Raw genomic sequence first — 19,465 nt, forward strand, 5'->3', positions numbered from 1 at the left:
AGTGAAGAGTAAACAGCTTCCCTTTATGCTCAAAAAGCCTTGAGGATGAGACTGGGCAGAGGAATCCAATTCAGTGGGCAGGAAAGGAATGAACAAGATGAAAGGGAAATGTCCTGTGAAAGAAACAAATTCCCAGGACCCAGCATCCCTAAATCCCAGATGTGTGCCTCTTGTACAACCCATACCTGACCAGATATGGTCAGGATTTCCTTTTCTGACCTCCCAACAATGGGTCATCCAGCCTCTACTAAAAGGAGGATCTCATCATTTCTGAAGCAGCCTATTCCACTACCTCTAATTCTTAGGACATTCTCCTTATATGAAGGTTAAGCCTGCTTGTTCAGGACTCTATACCCCATCCCATCTTGCTACTGATTCTTCCTTCTGGGGCCAAACACAATTCAGTTGATTCTGTTTCCATAGGCCAATCCTTCCAGTTTTTGAAGGCAGTTCTCAGTTGCCCACCAATTTTTTTCTCTCCCAAGCTAAACCTCTCTTGAACATCACCAAATACCTCCTCAAATCTCCAGTAACTCTGTAGGTTCTGAATCTAATTTGAAAGCAGCACTCTGAACAGTGAGAAAGAAATGGTGACCTGGGAAATGTAATGCCCTCGAACATCAGGAATCTCAAAGGCCTTTGTGTTGCAATTTTTTTTCTATTGAATGAAAAATGGGACTAGTTACCCAAAGAAAACTAAAGGAGAGTCTTCTTGGCTCATTTATACCTGGAATGGGAAAGAAGACTATGAGAAGAGGAATGGCAGCCATGGTGCTTAGCATTAGGTTGGAAGTTTGGTGCAGGGAGAAAGGAAAGGTCTGAGGGCCTCACCTGGAGTTGTTCCTGTTGGAGTTGGAGTCTCCGTTGTAGTTGTGGATGGTGTCGTTGGGGTGGTTATAATGGAGTTTGGAGTTACAGTCTCTGGAGTACTTAAGTATGGTGTTGAAGTCCCTGGGGTGGTGGTAGTGGGTAGAGTTATAGGAGCTGGAGACACTGTGGTTGTGGTAGCTGTGGAGGGTGTTGGAGTCCCTGATGGGGTTGTGTATGGCATTGGAGTTGGAGTCCCTGGGATGATGGGGTTGGTGGGTGTAGGTGTTGGGGTCCCAGTGGTAGTGGTAGTGGTAGAGGAGGAAGGTGATGGAGTTCCTGTGGTGGTGGCTATAGGTGTTGGGGTCTCAGTGGTGGTGGTGGTGGTAGAGGAGGGTGGTGGAGTCGGTGGGGTGGTTGTGTGTGGTGTTGCAGTTGTAGTCCCTGGGGTGGTGGATGTAGGTGTTGGGGTCTCGGTGGGGGTGGTGGTGGGTGGAGGTGTTGTGGTCCCAGTGGTAGTGTAGTGGTAGAGGAGGAGGGTGGTGGAGTTCCTGTGGTGGTGGGTGGAGGTGTTGTGGTCCCAGTGGTAGTGGTAGTGGTAGAGGAGGGTGGTGGAGTCGGTGGGGTGGTTGTGTGTGGTGTTGCAGTTGTAGTCCCTGGGGTGGTGGATGTAGGTGTTGGGGTCTCAGTGGTGATGGTGGTAGGTGTAGGTGTTGGGGTCTCAGTGGTGGTGGTGGTGGGTGTAGGTGTTGGGTCTCGGTGGTGGTGGTGGTGGGTGGAGGTGTTGTGGTACCAGTGGTAGTGGTAAGTGGTAGAGGAGGAGGGTGGTGGAGTTCCTGTGGTGGTGGCTATAGGTGTTGGGGTCTCAGTGGTGGTGGTGGTGGGTGGAGGTGTTGTGGTCCCAGTGGTAGTGGTAGTGGTAGAGGAGGGTGGTGGAGTCGGTGGGGTGGTTGTGTGTGGTGTTGCAGTTGTAGTCCCTGGGGTGGTGGATGTAGGTGTTGGGGTCTCAGTGGTGGTGGTGGGTGTAGGTGTTGGGGTCTCGGTGGGGGTGGTGGTGGGTGGAGGTGTTGTGGTCCCAGTGGTAGTGGTAGTGGTAGAGGAGGAGGGTGGTGGAGTTCCTGTGGTGGTGGGTGGAGGTGTTGTGGTCCCAGTGGTAGTTGGTAGTGGTAGAGGAGGGTGGTGGAGTCGGTGGGGTGGTTGTGTGTGGTGTTGCAGTTGGAGTCCCTGGGGTGGTGGATGTAGGTGTTGGGGTCTCGGTGGTGGTGGTGGTGGGTGGAGGTGTTGTGGTCCCAGTGGTAGTGGTAGTGTAGAGGAGGGTGGTGGAGTCGATGGGGTGGTTGTGTGTGGTGTTGCAGTTGGAGTCCCTGGGGTGGTGGATGTAGGTGTTGGGGTCTCAGTGGTGGTGGTGGTGGGTGTAGGTGTTGGGGTCTCGGTGGGGGTGGGGGTGGGTGGAGGTGTTGTGGTCCCAGTGGTAGTGGTAGTGGTAGAGGAGGAGGGTGGTGGAGTTCCTGTGGTGGTGGGTGGAGGTGTTGTGGTCCCAGTGGTAGTGGTAGTGGTAGAGGAGGGTGGTGGAGTCGGTGGGGTGGTTGTGTGTGGTGTTGCAGTTGGAGTCCCTGGGGTGGTGGATGTAGGTGTTGGGGTCTCGGTGGGGGTGGTGGTGGGTGGAGGTGTTGTGGTCCCAGTGGTAGTGGTAGTGGTAGAGGAGGGTGGTGGAGTCGATGGGGTGGTTGTGTGTGGTGTTGCAGTTGTAGTCCCTGGGGTGGTGGATGTAGGTGTTGGGGTCTCAGTGGTGGTGGTGGTGGGTGTAGGTGTTGGGGTCTCGGTGGGGGTGGTGGTGGGTGGAGGTGTTGTGGTCCAGTGGTAGTGGTAGTGGTAGAGGAGGGTGGTGGAGTCGGTGGGGTGGTTGTGTGTGGTGTTGCAGTTGTAGTCCCTGGGGTGGTGGATGTAGGTGTTGGGGTCTCAGTGGTGATGGTGGTAGGTGTAGGTGTTGGGGTCTCAGTGGTGGTGGTGGTGGGTGTAGGTGTTGGGGTCTCGGTGGTGGTGGTGGTGGGTGGAGGTGTTGTGGTACCAGTGGTAGTGGTAGTGGTAGAGGAGGAGGGTGGTGGAGTTCCTGTGGTGGTGGCTATAGGTGTTGGGGTCTCAGTGGTGGTGGTGGTGGGTGGAGGTGTTGTGGTCCCAGTGGGTAGTGGTAGTGGTAGAGGAGGGTGGTGGAGTCGGTGGGGTGGTTGTGTGTGGTGTTGCAGTTGGAGTCCCTGGGGTGGTGGATGTAGGTGTTGGGGTCTCAGTGGTGGTGGTGGTGGGTGTAGGTGTTGGGGTCTCGGTGGGGGTGGTGGTGGGTGGAGGTGTTGTGGTCCCAGTGGTAGTGGTAGTGGTAGAGGAGGAGGGTGGTGGAGTTCCTGTGTGGTGGGTGGAGGTGTTGTGGTCCCAGTGGTAGTGGTAGTGGTAGAGGAGGGTGGTGGAGTCGGTGGGGTGGTTGTGTGTGGTGTTGCAGTTGGAGTCCCTGGGGTGGTGGATGTAGGTGTTGGGGTCTCGGTGGTGGTGGTGGTAGGTGTAGGTGTTGGGGTCTCAGTGGTGGTAGTGGTGGTGGTAGAGGGGGACGGTGATGAAGTCCCTGGGGTGGTTGTGTGTGGTGTTGAAGTGGGTGTCTCTGTGGTGGTTGTGCTAGTTGTGGGCACTGTTGTGGTACAGATCGACTGTTCACAGCAGTAAACCTTGACTTCATAATTGATACAGGCAGGTATAGGGATCCCCTCTCCTGGCTTCTGATCTTCAATTCTTACATACCAGTCCCACTGAGGTATTACACACTACAACTTGTCCCAGTTCTTCAATTGGCGTGTCTGCATACATTGGGGCTCTGCATGTGATGTTGGCTGCCCAGCCATCTTTGCAAATGTCTTTAACGTATTCAAAGTCACCACCACCTGGTTTGACTTCAGGCTTCCCTGAATCAACCCAATCAGTCCACTTACAGATAGGCTCAGGCTGACATGGTGTAGAGACTGGAGTCTCTGTGGTAGTTGTGTATGGTGTTGGAGGTGGAGGTGGAGTCTCTGTGGTGGTGGTGGTGAGTGGAGGTGTTGGGGTCTCGGTGGTGGTGGTGGTGGGTGGAGGTGTTGTGGTACCAGTGGTAGTGGTAGTGGTAGAGGAGGAGGGTGGTGGAGTTCCTGTGGTGGTGGGTGGAGGTGTTGTGGTCCCAGTGGTAGTGGTAGTGGTAGAGGAGGGTGGTGGAGTCGGTGGGGTGGTTGTGTGTGGTGTTGCAGTTAGTCCCTGGGGTGGTGGATGTAGGTGTTGGGGTCTCAGTGGTGATGGTGGTAGGTGTAGGTGTTGGGGTCTCAGTGGTGGTGGTGGTGGGTGTAGGTGTTGGGGTCTCGGTGGGTGGTGGTGGTGGGTGGAGGTGTTGTGGTACCAGTGGTAGTGGTAGTGGTAGAGGAGGGTGGTGGAGTCGGTGGGGTGGTTGTGTGTGGTGTTGCAGTTGGAGTCCCTGGGGTGGTGGATGTAGGTGTTGGGGTCTCGGTGGTGGTGGTGGTGGGTGGAGGTGTTGTGGTCCCAGTGGTAGTGGTAGTGGTAGAGGAGAGTGGTGGAGTCGGTGGGGTGGTTGTGTGTGGTGTTGCAGTTGGAGTCCCTGGGGTGGTGGATGTAGGTGTTGGGGTCTCAGTGGTGATGGTGGTAGGTGTAGGTGTTGGGGTCTCGGTGGTGGTGGTGGTGGGTAGAGGTGTTGTGGTCCCAGTGGTAGTGGTAGTGGTAGAGGAGGAGGGTGGTGGAGTTCCTGTGGTGGTGGCTATAGATGTTGGGGTCTCAGTGGTGGTGGTGGTGGGTGGAGGTGTTGTGGTCCCAGTGGTAGTGGTAGTGGTGGAGGAGGGTGGTGGACTCGGTGGGGTGGTTGTGTGTGGTGTTGCAGTTGGAGTCCCTGGGGTGGTGGATGTAGGTGTTGGGGTCTCAGTGGTGATGGTGGTAGGTGTAGGTGTTGGGGTCTCAGTGGTGGTGGTGGTGGGTGGAGGTGTTGTGGTCCCAGTGGTAGTGGTAGTGGTAGAGGAGAGTGGTGGAGTCGGTGGGGTGGTTGTGTGTGGTGTTGCAGTTGGAGTCCCTGGGGTGGTGGATGTAGGTGTTGGGGTCTCAGTGGTGATGGTGGTAGGTGTAGGTGTTGGGGTCTCGGTGGTGGTGGTGGTGGGTAGAGGTGTTGTGGTCCCAGTGGTAGTGGTAGTGGTAGAGGAGGAGGGTGGTGGAGTTCCTGTGGTGGTGGCTATAGATGTTGGGGTCTCAGTGGTGGTGGTGGTGGGTGTAGGTGTTGGGGTCTCGGTGGTGGTGGTGGTGGGTAGAGGTGTTGTGGTCCAAGTGGTAGTGGTAGTGGTAGAGGAGGAGGGTGGTGGAGTTCCTGTGGTGGTGGCTATAGATGTTGGGGTCTCAGTGGTGGTGGTGGTGGGTGGAGGTGTTGTGGTCCCAGTGGTAGTGGTAGTGGTGGAGGAGGGTGGTGGACTCGGTGGGGTGGTTGTGTGTGGTGTTGCAGTTGTAGTCCCTGGGGTGGTGGATGTAGGTGTTGGGGTCTCAGTGGTGATGGTGGTAGGTGTAGGTGTTGGGGTCTCAGTGGTGGTGGTGGTGGGTGGAGGTGTTGTGGTCCCAGTGGTAGTGGTAGTGGTAGAGGAGGGTGGTGGAGTCGGTGGGGTGGTTGTGTGTGGTGTTGCAGTTGGAGTCCCTGGGGTGGTGGATGTAGGTGTTGGGGTCTCGGTGGTGGTGGTGGTGGGTGGAGGTGTTGTGGTCCCAGTGGTAGTGGTAGTGGTAGAGGAGGGTGGTGGAGTCGGTGGGGTGGTTGTGTGTGGTGTTGCAGTTGTAGTCCCTGGGGTGGTGGCTGTAGGTGTTGGGGTCTCAGTAGTGGTGGTGGTGGGTGGAGGTGTTGGAGTCTCAGTGGTGGTGGTGGGTGGAGGTGCTGGGGTCCCAGTGATGGTGGTGGTGGTGGTGGTAGAGGGGGACGGTGATGAAGTCCCTGGGGTGGTTGTGTGTGGTGTTGAAGTGGGTGTCTCTGTGGTGGTTGTGCTAGTTGTGGGCACTGTTGTGGTACAGATCGACTGTTCACAGCAGTAAACCTTGACTTCATAATTGATACAGACAGGTATAGGGATCCCCTCTCCTGGCTTCTGATCTTCATTCTTACATACCAGTCCCACTGAGGTATTACACACTACAACTTGTCCCAGTTCTTCAATTGGCGTGTCTGCATACATTGGGGCTCTGCATGTGATGTTGGCTGCCCAGCCATCTTTGCAAATGTCTTTAACATATTCAAAGTCACCACCACCTGGTTTGACTTCAGGCTTCCCTGAATCAACCCAATCAGTCCACTTACAGATAGGCTCAGGCTGACATGGTGTAGAGACTGGAGTCTCTGTGGTAGTTGTGTATGGTGTTGGAGGTGGAGGTGGAGTCTCTGTGGTGGTGGTGGTGAGTGGAGGTGTTGGGGTCTCAGTGGTGGTGGTGGTGGGTGGAGGTGTTGTGGGTACCAGTGGTAGTGGTAGTGGTAGTGGTAGAGGAGGAGGGTGTGGAGTTCCTGTGGTGGTGGCTATAGGTGTTGGGGTCTCAGTGGTGGTGGTGGTGGTAGAGGAGGAGGGTGGTGGAGTTCCTGTGGTGGTGGGTGGAGGTGTTGTGGTCCCAGTGGTAGTGGTAGTGGTAGAGGAGGGTGGTGGAGTCGGTGGGGTGGTTGTGTGTGGTGTTGCAGTTGGAGTCCCTGGGGTGGTGGATGTAGGTGTTGGGGTCTCAGTGGTGATGGTGGTAGGTGTAGGTGTTGGGGTCTCAGTGGTGGTGGGTGTAGGCGTTGTGGTCCCAGTGGTAGTGGCAGTGGTAGAGGAGGAGGGTGGTGGAGTTCCTGTGGCGGTTGTGTGTGGTGTTGTAGTCCCTGGGGTGGTGGTTGTAGGTACTGGGCAACGATCCATGGGCACACAGCAGTTGACCCGAATTTCATAGTCATAGCAAAGGCCAAAGGGCCCGTTTTCAAACTGGTCTTCATTTTTGCAGATGAGTCCAACAGAAGTATCACACTGTACCTTCTGGTCAAGCTGGTCCCAGTGGAGATCGGGTTCCTTAACTGACCTGCATTCAATGTTTTTAGGGGCACTACACACCCCATCAAACCTTTCCCAGTCACCACCATCACTGCCAGTAGTGGGATGATCCTCATTAATCCAATCAGACCAAAAACAGCAAATTTCTAGGAAGGAAAATAAAAGTCACTATTTAATATCTACCCCTGGCTGAGGGTGGGGGGAAGGAACAGAACTGGGGGGAGGGGTAGCCACACCATAGTAAAATGACTCTCCTTCCAAGCCTACAACTGCTCACAGACTCCTAGGACCCCTGAGGTCACCTAGGGAAAGCCTTTCATTAGACAAATGGGGAGACAGACCCATTCCAAAACTACCACTTAAGGATCCCATTAAAATGCAGCTTCAGTGTTATGGAGCCAAGCCTGTCCTGGCACACCCACAGCCCCAGCATCACCTGGTTTGCTTCTAAGGCAGGAGTTAATGGTGCCCCCTCAGTCCTGGGTATAAGGAGATTCTACTCTCAGAGGGAGGCAGTGGGGATTGTCGGCTACCTTCTCCCTGCCTTGCATGTTATCTGTCATCAGAACCTATCCAGAACATGACTTACTTGGAGTAGTAGGTGGAGGAAAAACTGTTGCCAAAAATTTTAAAAAAAAAAAAAAAAAAAAGGAAAGAAGGAAAATTATGTCAGACAAATTCCAGAGCTCCCCAGGGGGCCCAGACCATCCCCTCTTTCCAACTAGGGGACTTCGGCAGTGGGACAGATCTAAAACTCCAACCCAATGCGTGTCCCTTCAGCTTTCACAGAGAGAGGCCCACCCCTCTGGCTTCCCGGGAGCTCTCCACTTCCTGGACCATTCATGGGGACTGCCCAAAACTGCTCCCATGAAAGGTCCTCTCTGGAGGAGGGGGCCTGGAACCCTGGCATTTGTACCTCAGCCAGAGAGCCTGGAGACCAGAGGAGACACTGGGCTAGAGACATGGAGATTCCCTGACCTTCCCCCACCCCAACCTCTTCCAAGGCTTACCCCAGGCCCTTCTCTGCCACTTGAGGTCACTGGGCACAGCCCTGCCCTCAGAGAACCACTGCCCCATTCACCAGGTGGCAGGAGACGAGGACTGTACCTGTGCTGGTAGTGGTGGGAGTGGTGGTGGTAGGCAGAGTGGTGGTGACAGAGGTGGTGGTCACGGGGGTGGTTGACACAGGCGAGGTAAAGGGGGGTGAAGTCGTAACACAGATGTTGAAATACTGGGTCACAGTGCCGTTGGGACCACACAGCTCCCAGAAGCAGAAGGACCCATTCTGGGTCTGGCTAATTATCGCCCCTGAAATGAACAAAGAAAAAGGCCCCCTAAGAGGTGGCTTCCCACAGGACAGTCTTCAATCGTGTGTTGGCAAAACCAGAAGCCCTCGCATCAAATTCCTCCAGTACAAAAAAGTCTCCCCTTCTCTCCTTTACTACCCTCAAATGTGTAGACCTGGGGGGCCTGAAAATCATAGATCTGCATAATCCTGAGAGCAAAAGAAGAGCCAGGACACAGGGAGATGCTTCAGGACAAGAATGGGAATGGAGAACACTGGACAGGAATCACCTGGGGGCTATTGAAACAGACCAATCCTGAGGAACAGAAGCTTAGAGGAGGACGGGGCCTCCATGGCCAGTTCCTTTGATTCATTGAGGCCCATCGAGGTCCACACAGATAGTCTAAGTGACTGGGCCAGCACTGAGCCCACAACCTCTGACTCAAAATCCAGGACTTGGGAGAAAGATGCTACAAGAGAGATGATCCATCTCTAATTCCGGAGCCTGTTCCCAGGGGCTGCTCAGAGACCCAGAGACCTCTGAGCATGTCACCTTCCATTCTTTCATTGTGGTATCTTTCATTACTCAGTTTAGCTGCTAGTGCTATGGGGTCAAGTGGAGCTCCACCTCAGGAAGCCCATTCATTCATTCTTCATTCATTCACTCATTCAGCCTACGGTCAGGAAAGTCCATATGAAAAGACAAAAGCACATTACCTATCACGTCCTTACAAGAGACCTCAGAAGATGACGTGCAAACACTGTAAGGAAAACAGAAGAATTCAGAGAATCCAGGCTCTGGAGACTGCCAGCTGCCTGGGATTAATACCAGAAGGCTGAGCCAAATGGCAGAGTGGTGGCTGGCTTCCTCACCTCCTTTCTCATGCCTCAGCCACCTGCTGGCATCCTCTTTCCATCTTTTCCTCTGGCTATCCACAGCCCCCACTGTAACCGTCTACCCAGATCCACCCTCCTTCTAGTGCCCATTCCAGCATTCCTCTTCTCTCCACATCCCACAAATCTGGAAATTTGGTTAGTTTAATTCACACCAAAGTGTCAGTAATTTTATGCATATTATGAAATAATATGACACACTAATATTACATGTAATATAGTAATATATAATAATTAATAAGCTTTAGACCCCCACCTCCAAAAGGTTTTGGCAAGTGACTCTGTAATTGGTGGGAGAGGAGGAAGAGGTTTTCTTTTTGAACAGCTACAATAAAATGGCTAAATCCAAACTAGGTGTTCGTATCTTGGCATACCACTTGTAAAAGTCCAGCAATCCATGGTCTCAGACCTTACACATAGAGTCCTTACCCCGTTGTTCTCAACCTCCACTCAGCATCTGCTGGTCTCAACGGTGTGGAAGAAGGTGCTCCCACCCTGGCACCTTCCTGGTATCATCCGTCTATCCCAACCCCTGGCTTTCCTGCCTCCTTGGGTGGAGAGTGATCTCTTGGAGGGAAGGGACTGTTTCTTTTTAGTAATTGTATCGCCAGCACTTAGATAGTGCCTGGCATAAGGTAGCTGCTTAATAAAAGTTGATTGGAATGGAATGAAATGATTGGGTAACTGTAACTGGGGTTACATGGCTGGATGGGCCTCTCCTTCCAGGTCCCCTCTACCACTCATCCAGAGCTTTGAGCCTCTCCCTCGCTGCTCACCTCCTACCTCCAATGCTCTGCCTTGGGAAGCAAGTTTAGCAAAAGGGGGCAAGGAAACTAGAAGCTTCTGTCCCTCTTCCCTGGGAACCCCCTTTCTCAGGGTCCAGGAAGCAGCAGGGGACCAAAGGGGGGAAGGTGTGGAAGGAGAGATAGAGTGGATGGAGAAGGCTGACTTCTCTCCCAGAAAGGGCCTCCGAGGAGGGACAGCGCAAAGCAACAGTCCAGACCCAGCAACTCCCGGCAACTTCCTCACCAGGACTGGCAGACATTCCTTGCAGGGACCTCTTCACCAACTTCATAACGCTCATCATTCACATAGCAGCCACACTTGTCAGCGGGAACACACTTCTTCTTGTCTTCATCAAAGATAGGTCTTTGTGGAGGGCATCTGGGATAGCAGCCTATGAGTGTCAGGGCACAAGGAGTCAGGTTGTGAGTCAGACAGTGAAGGAAGAGGAAGGTCCTCCGAGGATCCTCATCCTCATTCTGAAAAAGCACTGACTGAGGGCCGCCCTGCCTGCGAGTTCTGCTCATTGTCCCAAGCTGCCATCCTCCCTCAATGCCCCCGGGGACATGAAGAGGATTCCACCCTCCCAGCACAGGCTGAGCAGAGGGGTGGGGAATGGCCCTTCAGCAGTCACCATCCCAGGTGGTAAGAAGGGGGTTGAGCCCAGTGTGTGGGTTGGCAGCCCCCTCCAGCCCCAGCATCTAGGCCTCATCCCCAGCAAGGTCCTTAGGGTGGGGAGGAGGGGTCTTTACCTTCCAGGTAGGACACAGAAATGTTGGAATGGATGTTGTTAATGGTTCGGCAGGTCTCAAAGCTTCGGTTTCCACAGGGTTCATAGTGCCATTCACATTCGTGGGGGGGGTTGTAGTAGTCACAGAATATTGCTGGGAGGGAGCCAAGGGAGAGAGGAATTGGTCACCAAACTGTATGAGCCATAGGAAAGGAAGCAACCCTGTCCTGGGCCCAGGAAAGCAGAAGCAGCCATACTTCATACCCCCCCCCCCCACTTCACCTGCCTCTAGGGATGAACAGTCTTGTTCCTTATTCAAAAAACCCAGGAGGGCCTCACAGCCAAGGGACCAGCCAAAGTCTGCCCCCTCAATGGCAAAGCAGCTCCCTCCCGGGAGAGGAGAGATCTGCACTCCACGGAAGCTGGCACTTACGGCACAGGTCAGGGCTCCTCCAAAAGACACAAGCTCCCTCCTTGGTGCATTCCTGGGCATAGGAGGCCACAGCGGAGCAGAAGCATTCGCAGTCACCCCCTGTGTCGCAGGAGCAGGAGTCATGGACACACGCATCGTAGAAAGGAGTAGGGTCCACCTGTCAGAGAACAAAACCCTAGGATGTGGGCTGCCTGCCCTGAATGACCAGAAATCCCAGAGTCTTTCTGGCCCAAGCCTCATTCTGATCCAATACATTCACTCAGATTCCAACTTGCAGCAGACTCATTTGCTGCTCACTCCATCCCCTCTCCACTCCCTCCCTCGTCCCCCCTCTCTCTTTCTCTTTCACCTCTCCCCCCTCCTCTATTTTCTTTTCTGAAAGGAATATACAGAAAAAGAGAGATATAGAGAGAGAAACAAAGAGAGAGAGATTGAGAGACAGAGACAGAGAGACAGAGAGAGACTGAGAGAGACAGAGAGAGAGAGAGAGAAAGAGAGAGAGAGAGCTGTAAGCTTGAAGGAAAGAGCAGCGTTCTTTTTCCTTGAATTAAATGGATGGGATATTGCCTCCAGATGACCCCCAAAGTCTCAGCAGCCAGCAGAAATGCCAAAGGGGGCTTGCAGTAACATCTCTCTGACCCAGATCCTGCCCATCTTCTCTTGTTTGAGGACAGGTCATGCATAGCCTCCAAGATCACATAAGGGTGACCATCTATCCAGCCAGCCACTCATTCATAAATTCAGCATTACAGGTCTGCCTGTGGTGTCCTAGGCAGAGGGAGGCAGAGGGATCTCCAAGCATGTCCTACCCACTAAGACATGTGGTAACTGTGATGACTGCCTGGGCTCTCAACAGGCTCTCCCTCAGACTCTCTGACTCAGGCCCAAAGAGACTAGTCCACACCCAGAGTATAGAGATTGTGGTCAGCTGTCCAGCCACGTCTCCCTTGGCCATCTGTGTTGATGAATTCCCATCGTTATCCCCACCCCACCCCAGAAGCAGGGTAGCAGCCTGTCCATCCCACCCTACCTGTCTCCCCCCACCCCAGGACTGCCCCACCAACCTTGCTGTGACAGACACTGAATACTTGACTCTTCAGAATGCTGCACTGTTTCTCTGCCCAGGATTCACGATGGGGGTTCACAGTGCATGGTTCAAAGGTCTTGTCCACATCTGGGCAGGTGTGGGCCTCCTTCCAGCTGTTCCCAAAGTCCAGGGCATTGGTGACAATCATGTGATCCCTTGTGGTGAAGTCATTGCTGGAACGGTCATCAAAGTTACCACACAGGCCACACACGGTACCCTAAGAAGGAAATCCAGGCTCACCTTGGAAGTATGCACATGCATGCATGTACATGTATGTGTGTCCATGTGTTGGAAGCCAGGAGGGAAGTGGAGGGGAGGGAAAGGGAGGAATTCTGACCCTCTCAGAGTTTCAGCCTTGATCCCGCTTATCTCATCAGTCTTCTTACCTGGATGGTCATGTGGCCAGAACCACAACCACCTCTCACCTGCTGCTCCTCTAGTAGGCATTCCCCTCCAGGCCCCTCCCTCCCAAGGGCCCAAGGTGGCCCTTGCACCATGCCCCAAGCTGGATGGGGAAAGCTGGACTTTCATTTTGTGGCAGGGTTAGTCTATGATGGCAGAGAGGTTAGGGTCACATTAGGGCCCGTCACCCCAAACAGGGGCTGCTCTAGAAATGGGTCAGGCTGCTTCTCAGGAAGACTTCCCCAATTCCCACCAACATATACACCCCTCCTGATAGAATTCTAAAATCTCCTTTCATTTTGATGGGACCAAGGAGCTGGGCTCCTCATGGCACACCATGAGATGGGCCATGTCTCTGGGATTAGCCTTCTGCCAGCATGGCATGCCAAGGGCAAAGGAGTGCCTGCATTTGGAGTCAGAGGGCCTGGCTTAAAATGTCACCTCTACTGCTTGGCCAAGTCACCTCCTTCCCCAGGTCTTGAGGTGCTCCTTTGTAAATGGGGGGACACTCAATGGTAGCTGAGGGTCCCCCAACTTTAAATCCTGAGGTAGGACCAGGACAAACAGTGACAGAAGATGAAGAGAAATTCTTAAAGAAACATGGCAGAATGAATAGGTCACTGAACTTGGACTCAGGAACCTGGGGTCAGATTCTGCCTCAGACATTAACTGTGACTCTGGGTAGGACTTTAGCCTCTTGGGACATCAGTTTCCTCATCTGTAAAATGAGGAGTTTGGACTCAATGGCCCTGAATCCCTGGTTCTAGGGGTGTCTCCTGCTTGGGGGAGGCTCAGCCCCAAAGAGGAGACTGTTGAGTCCCCCAGGCGGTCACCTTGAAGGTCGGGGTGAGCTTGATGAAGATGGTCGTCCTCTTGTCCCAGATGACGATGATGCCGTTGCTGGCCTCAATGACCAGGTACTGGCCCACCTCACGAGTGGTGTAGGACACGTGCTCCCCGACGTCCCGGTAAATCACCCAGCGGTGCCTCTCTTCCAGCTTGAGCTCCGTTCTCTGCCAGCACCAAGGACAGAGACTCGGTTAGCTAGTCTTGGCAGGTGCTGCCCCATCACCCCCTGGTGGACAGAGCACGTACATGCACATGCATGCACACGCATGCACACACGCCCCTAGTGGACACAGCCGGAAGGGCCCCTGTCTTGATTCCATATCTGACCCCCAGTACTGTAGCACTTACCCCCAGGAAGATCTTAATGGCTTTGGAGCAGGTCACGCCCGTGGTTCCACAGGGCACGTTTTCTGTGATGATGCTGAAGGAGCCCTGAGAATCCTTCTGGCCACAGTAGTCCTAGAGAGAGAGGAGTCAGGAGGGAGTGGGGTGGCAGCAGTATCCTCCCTGATGTGCTGGGGGGTGGAGCAGGGAATGAGGAATACAGCGGGGCAGGGGGTCGTGGGCACTGCCAGGTCTTGTGGCTCTCAGCTGGCCAGAGCTCACCAGAAGCAGAAGGTGCCCCCTCGTTGGGGGCCGAGGGACAACCTCTTGGGCTTCTTTGTATCCCCACCTCCACCACACACAGTAGGTGCTTCATGGATGCTTGTTGGCCTGGCTTAGGTGGTGCTAAAGAGGCCCATCCTGGCTGGGCCATGGAACTCGTCCTGCTTCCCGGCCTCACCTGGGCTGCCACATAGGAGCAGTGTCCATCAAAGTCATAGTGCTTTCCATCAAAGGTGATATAGTGGCCACTTCCATAGATGGAGCACGTGCCATGGCACACAGACTTAGTGCACACCCAGCTCCCTCTTTGGCATGTGCTGGGGAGAGAGAAGAGGCTTCAGGGGTCTGGGGAGCTGGGCCACGTGTCAGCTTGGAGGAAGACCCTGGCTCCTCCCAGATGGGGAGACGTGCAGCCTTTGGTCTCGGTCAGGAATCCCTGCTTCTAGGGTGTCCTGAGATTTACACAAGAGCCCTCTGAGGTCAGGACTGCAGCTGGAACTGTTTTCATCTTAGGGAAAAGAAAACTCAGGCCTCATCCAAGGTCACAGTCAGCGATCAGCAGTGCTGATCTGCTCCTCTGGCTTTACAGGACATCTTGTGCATGGGTAGGCTAGGCATGAAAGCATTCGCCATCTCACATCTGCCTGCTAGGCCCACTGTACCAGAGGCCCTGGGTAAGGATCCACTCCTCGGACCCCGCCTTGTCCACAGGCTTGGCTAACACCAGCTGACTTTGGAGAAAGACAGTGAGGTGATGAGGCTAGCTCTGGGCCCAGTCAAGGCAAAGGGAGCAGAAGCAGGGAGTGGAGAGCTGTCTGTCCTTGCAGTGAGAGGGCTCTGACTAAAGTTCACTCCCAGGCTGTGAGCAGGCTCTCAGGGCATTCTCACCATGTGTTGCAATCCACAGTGATCTTCTGTCCAGGGGAGTAGAGCTCTCTGTTGTGGACACATGGGCACTCTTCCTCTTCGACACAGCCACCCCGGCCGTCGTCTATCAGCCCAGGGGGGCACATGCAGCCACTGACACATTCGGTTTGGTACTAGGGGAAAGGCAAAGGGAGCCTGAATTCTAGCCCCCTTCAGGGAGGCCACCAGGCTGAGCCCAGGCCTCCTTCTCCAGAAGAGGGCAGCTCCTGCAGGAGCACCCCCACAAGACACCCAGCTTCTAGGCAGAAGCTTGGGCCTCGTGAGCATCACTACAGACGTTCCTGTCCTTGCCTGGCCTAAGCTCCCTCTGCCCTTAGGCCCATAGACTACCTGAGCTGTACAGAAGTAAGGGACCTGTCAGGAAGACTGACCAATAAGAACTGGCTCTGCAGAAAGGCAAGTGGACCTAGACTAAGGAGCACTCCAGCATGGGGTGGGGAGACATAATGGACACTCCATGTACCTACCCTGGGGGAAGGTAGAGATCTTCATCAGCCCCATGTCCCACATGTCAAAACTGAGGCTACTGGCAGATACTATCCCCTACCCACCTCCCCCCAGTCTGGGCCTTCAGCCTCCACCAAGACCAGCAAGAATAGACAAGAACTGGACTCAAGGAATGAGAAAAGCCCAGCCAAGACAGAAAAGCCAGGGTCACCAGAGAAGCCTAGGCCTGGTCTGCTCAGGAGGCCCAGCAGAGTGTTCTCTCTCTACTCACATAGCCGCTCGCCAGGCTCTGGCAGCTGATGGGGTGAGGTGTCTGAGTGGTCAGCGCTGTGAGATTGTCACAGTCCACATGAATCTTGGGAGAAGCACAACCTGTCATGGGGAGAGCACTTATCAGATGGAGCAAGGCCTTCAGGCCTTGGGAATGAGAGGGTACAGAGAGGAGGGGAGGGAGAGCCAGAGAAGTGGGGGGGTATGGACAAGTTGGCATGAGGGAGAACAGCCCCAGAAGCCCTAGAGAGAAAGGGAGCACCAGGGGAGCCCCATCTATAAGTTCCCCAAGTTGAGGAGCCTACTTACTCTGACCGATAAGTTGCACTTGAATGCAGTGCAGCCTCCCATTCCGACAGACACTGGGAAGAAAAGGAGACCATGAGTGGAACAGATAAGATGAGCAGCCCCTCGTTCTGCACTCCCAGCCAGTGTCTCAGCTCCTCCCAAACTGGGGCCAGAAGCATCCCCAGCAGTGGCCCCTGGATCCATCCCTGCCTCCATCCCAGCACCCAGAGGCAATGCAGAAAGAAGCCAGCTGGGCCAGGCTTGGGTCCCACTCCTCCACCCACTAGCTACAAGACTGTGCCACAGGGGGCTCCCAGCTCTATCCCAATATGCTGTGGCAAAGTAGAGGAAATGGAAAGGGGCTCTTCCTTCCCCTGCGTTCTTCCCTCAAACAGTCCAAGCTCCGTCCAAATGGCTGCCCTGAGGGAAGCTCTCTGATTCCCTTCTCCTTTGTCTTCCCACCAAACAGAGCCCCCTCAACCCCTTTCCCACCCCAAGTGGAGGGTGACTGAGCAGAGTCCAGCAGAAATTCACCAGCGCTCATCTTGTTTCAGGACCACTTCTTCTGCTTCCAGGTACAAGCCTTTGTGGTAACAGGAGCATTTCGAGAGGGGCACACAGCGCCCTTTCTCATCCAAGTAGGTGCTGTGGGGACAGCCACAGCCGTCCACAGGGGCAAAGCCCTTGAGGCAATGCTTGTCCACCTCTGAGAGTGAGCGGCAGGTCTGCTGGCATGTGGTCAGGTTATACAGGAAGACTTGGGAATTGGGGCAAGATGTAACTTCCTTGTCTGGATGGGGAAATTTGAAAAACAGTGAGTAATCCAGAAAGCAATGGATGGCTAGGCTCCAGAATGAGCTGAGCCAAGCAGCCAGTCATCTACATCTCTCTTATCTCTGAATCTAGCAGAAACATCACCTGCCAAAGGGATAGGCCAAGTCTGGATACTCCCAGACTCTTCTCCAACTCATTCCCACAGAGGCTAGAATTGGAGCAGAGTCTAAATCCTCCCCTGCTTGCACCCGCACTGTTTCCCTGCACTACAAGTCTCACTGTCAGAGAGCACTGTGCTGGGGGTGGAGGCCCAACACTCAGGTCCCTATCTGAGGACAGAAGTTTAACTTTCATTGCCACCTTTCTATCCACACTAAAAGTACCTCAGCTTGGCTGCCTTCGCTTTTGCCAGTTGCGCTGACACAGTGTGCGGGCTGGCACTTTGGGCATTACATTTGCAAGACTGCCTTAACTCCACTTGGATGGATTTATTTTATATTGCATCTTTAGAAATCCCAGCAGGCTTCAGCAAGGCAACATGAAAGTTTGCACATAAGTTAATGGCACTGGGCTTCCTGGGGAGCTCTCAGGTGTGTCATTCCTCTCCCCCACCCCACACCCAGGAACTCGGGCCAATGGCTGTGACCATGATGGAGCTTCGGATGTCAATGTGTCCTCTCCCCTCCTCCATCCCATCCAGTCAGAGGTGGATGGAGCCAAGCACTTACTGCAGACTCGCTCCCGCCAGCCCCACAGCATGACCCCTTTGGTAGAGCAGGCTCTAACATAGGAGGAGAGAGCAGCGCACATGCAGTCCTCATTGTTCTGACAGTTGCAGGTGTCATACTTGCACCTCTAGGATCACAACACAAGAAAAGTAAGGGTTAAGGACCCCCTGGGAGATGGTGGATAGAAGAGCTATGGACTAGGAAGAATTTCAATGACCACCAAGAGTTTTTCTCCCCTTTTCTCTCCCTGCCAGGCTTGGGTTTCCTGAGGCTCCTGAGCCCACCAGGAGAGAATGGGCAGACCCAGCCACAAACAGGTCATCTTCCCTGCCAGGGTGGGGCAAACAGCCCAATCTCTCTGAGACAGCCTGCCCTGGCTAGCACCTTGGACAGAGCACTACACGCCAACTCAGCCAGCAGCCTCAGCCTTCATCCAGAGAGAGGCAATTCCCAGGGAACTATGGAGATCAACCATCACCTTGAGCAGAAAGGGGCACAGTGCTCAGCTCCTTATACGGGGGCAAGTGCCCCTCATGGAGGGAGGGAAGAGCTCTTGCCCATACTCTTTGCACTGTCTGGAATGTTTTTCCCTCTCCCCCTGGTGCCATGCCTGTTCCTCTGTCCCTGCTTCAAGGTCCCTCTCAAATGCCATTTCTTCCATGATGCTCCCCAGCTTCCCTCCTCCATGATCACTTCTCCACTGAGCCCAGAGCCAGTTAACCTTTCTCAGTCCCAACTTCTGCAACTGTGGCTTCTTGGGTGATGTAGTTGATGGAGGACTGGATCTAAAGTCAGGGAGACCTGAATTCAAATCTTGCCTCAGACTCTTACTAGGAGGATGACTCTGGGCAAGTCACTTCACCTCTGCCAACTCAGTTGCCTCAATTGTAAAATGAGTAACAGCACTCACCTCCTAGGATAGTTGTGAAGATCAAACCAGATAATATTTGGTGCCACTAAGCACAGAGTCTGGAACATAGTAGGTGCTTTATACAGGCCTGTTTTCTCCCTTGCTTCCAGCTCCTATGATCCCCTGTGATTCCCTTGTGCTAGACCTTGTACTAGTGAAATTATGAAGGATGGAGAAGTGATGAGGTCTAGGACCATGTTTGTCCACATCTCTCAGGAAAGTACCCTCCCTTGTAGCACTAGGTCTGTAGCCTGTCCTCCCCACCCCAACTGCAGCTCTACCCTATGAGGCCTGTCTCCCACCTAATAAGCATAAGTCAATTGTTTTTTGGTACCAGATTGGGTCAGACTAGCCTGGCACAGCCTGAAGTGAACTGACATGGATTGAATCCCATCTCTCACCTTGTAATAGTCCACAGGATCCACAACTGAGTGGCACCTGGCAAAGGGAGTTTCTGTCTTCTTCAGCAGAGAGCACCAATGCTCCGCATAGTTGGCTGAGGAAGAAAGAGGAGTGGAGGGAAAGGGTGGTTACATTTCTCAAACCCACAAAGAGACTTCTCTGCTCTCATGATGGACCAGGAGCTCTGTCACCAGGTCAGCGGGCTGCTCAGATACTGGCTCCACAAGGAGAGACAAAGGCTAGAGCATAGCAAGTGAAGGGACCACCACCCCCACTCCGGGATCATCATTGTCAAATTGACTCAGAGGTCCCTGACTGCTTAATTCAAGGGACCCTATGCTGCTGTTATTGGACACTCATCTTCAGAGATGGAGCAAAGGAGACAGAGAGAAAAGAGGGAGGGAGAGGAGAGAGAGGAGGGAGGGAAAGAGTATACATGAAACTTAGTATAAATGTGACAGTGTGTGTGAGTGTGTAGGAATGGGAGCATATACTGGGGGGAGGGGGGGCAGAAAGCAGGAAAGACACAATTTCTGGTCCATCTACTCTAGGAGAAGGAAAGGGGAACCAACCTGTGTTCCTCCTCATACTGTCTGGGGCCCAGAAAGCACTCTGCACTGTGACTGGCCTGGGTCCTAGCCATCCAACTTCTATCCCTTGGCAGAGCATCCTCCGGGCTCTTCTCTGCCCATATGGACCAAAGGGGGCCATTGGGATAGGAAGTGCAGGCAGACAGAGCTGCAGAACTTAATTTTGAATGGAAAACTTGGCAAGCACCTGGCTCTCCTGG

The 19,465-nt window shown here is 53.9% G+C and overlaps 1 protein-coding gene across 1 annotated transcript in view; it reads right to left on the bottom strand.

Moving 5' to 3' along the window:
- The window catches only part of MUC2 (mucin 2, oligomeric mucus/gel-forming), a 45,797-nt gene that overhangs the window by 14,715 nt on the left and 11,617 nt on the right, over positions 1–19,465 (bottom strand). Inside the window, 20 exon segments of the mRNA XM_072637959.1 lie at positions 832–1,329; positions 1,332–2,547; positions 2,550–3,614; positions 3,811–4,077; positions 4,161–7,006; positions 7,968–8,168; positions 8,863–8,906; positions 10,069–10,216; positions 10,575–10,706; positions 10,986–11,142; positions 12,050–12,289; positions 13,308–13,487; positions 13,672–13,782; positions 14,108–14,246; positions 14,818–14,969; positions 15,575–15,675; positions 15,883–15,935; positions 16,396–16,651; positions 17,364–17,490; positions 18,675–18,769. Coding sequence (XP_072494060.1) covers positions 832–1,329; positions 1,332–2,547; positions 2,550–3,614; positions 3,811–4,077; positions 4,161–7,006; positions 7,968–8,168; positions 8,863–8,906; positions 10,069–10,216; positions 10,575–10,706; positions 10,986–11,142; positions 12,050–12,289; positions 13,308–13,487; positions 13,672–13,782; positions 14,108–14,246; positions 14,818–14,969; positions 15,575–15,675; positions 15,883–15,935; positions 16,396–16,651; positions 17,364–17,490; positions 18,675–18,769 — 8,028 coding nt within the window.

This window comes from Notamacropus eugenii, chromosome 2 (genome assembly GCF_028372415.1).
Source record: "Notamacropus eugenii isolate mMacEug1 chromosome 2, mMacEug1.pri_v2, whole genome shotgun sequence".
In the NCBI taxonomy this organism is placed as follows: domain Eukaryota; kingdom Metazoa; phylum Chordata; class Mammalia; order Diprotodontia; family Macropodidae; genus Notamacropus; species Notamacropus eugenii.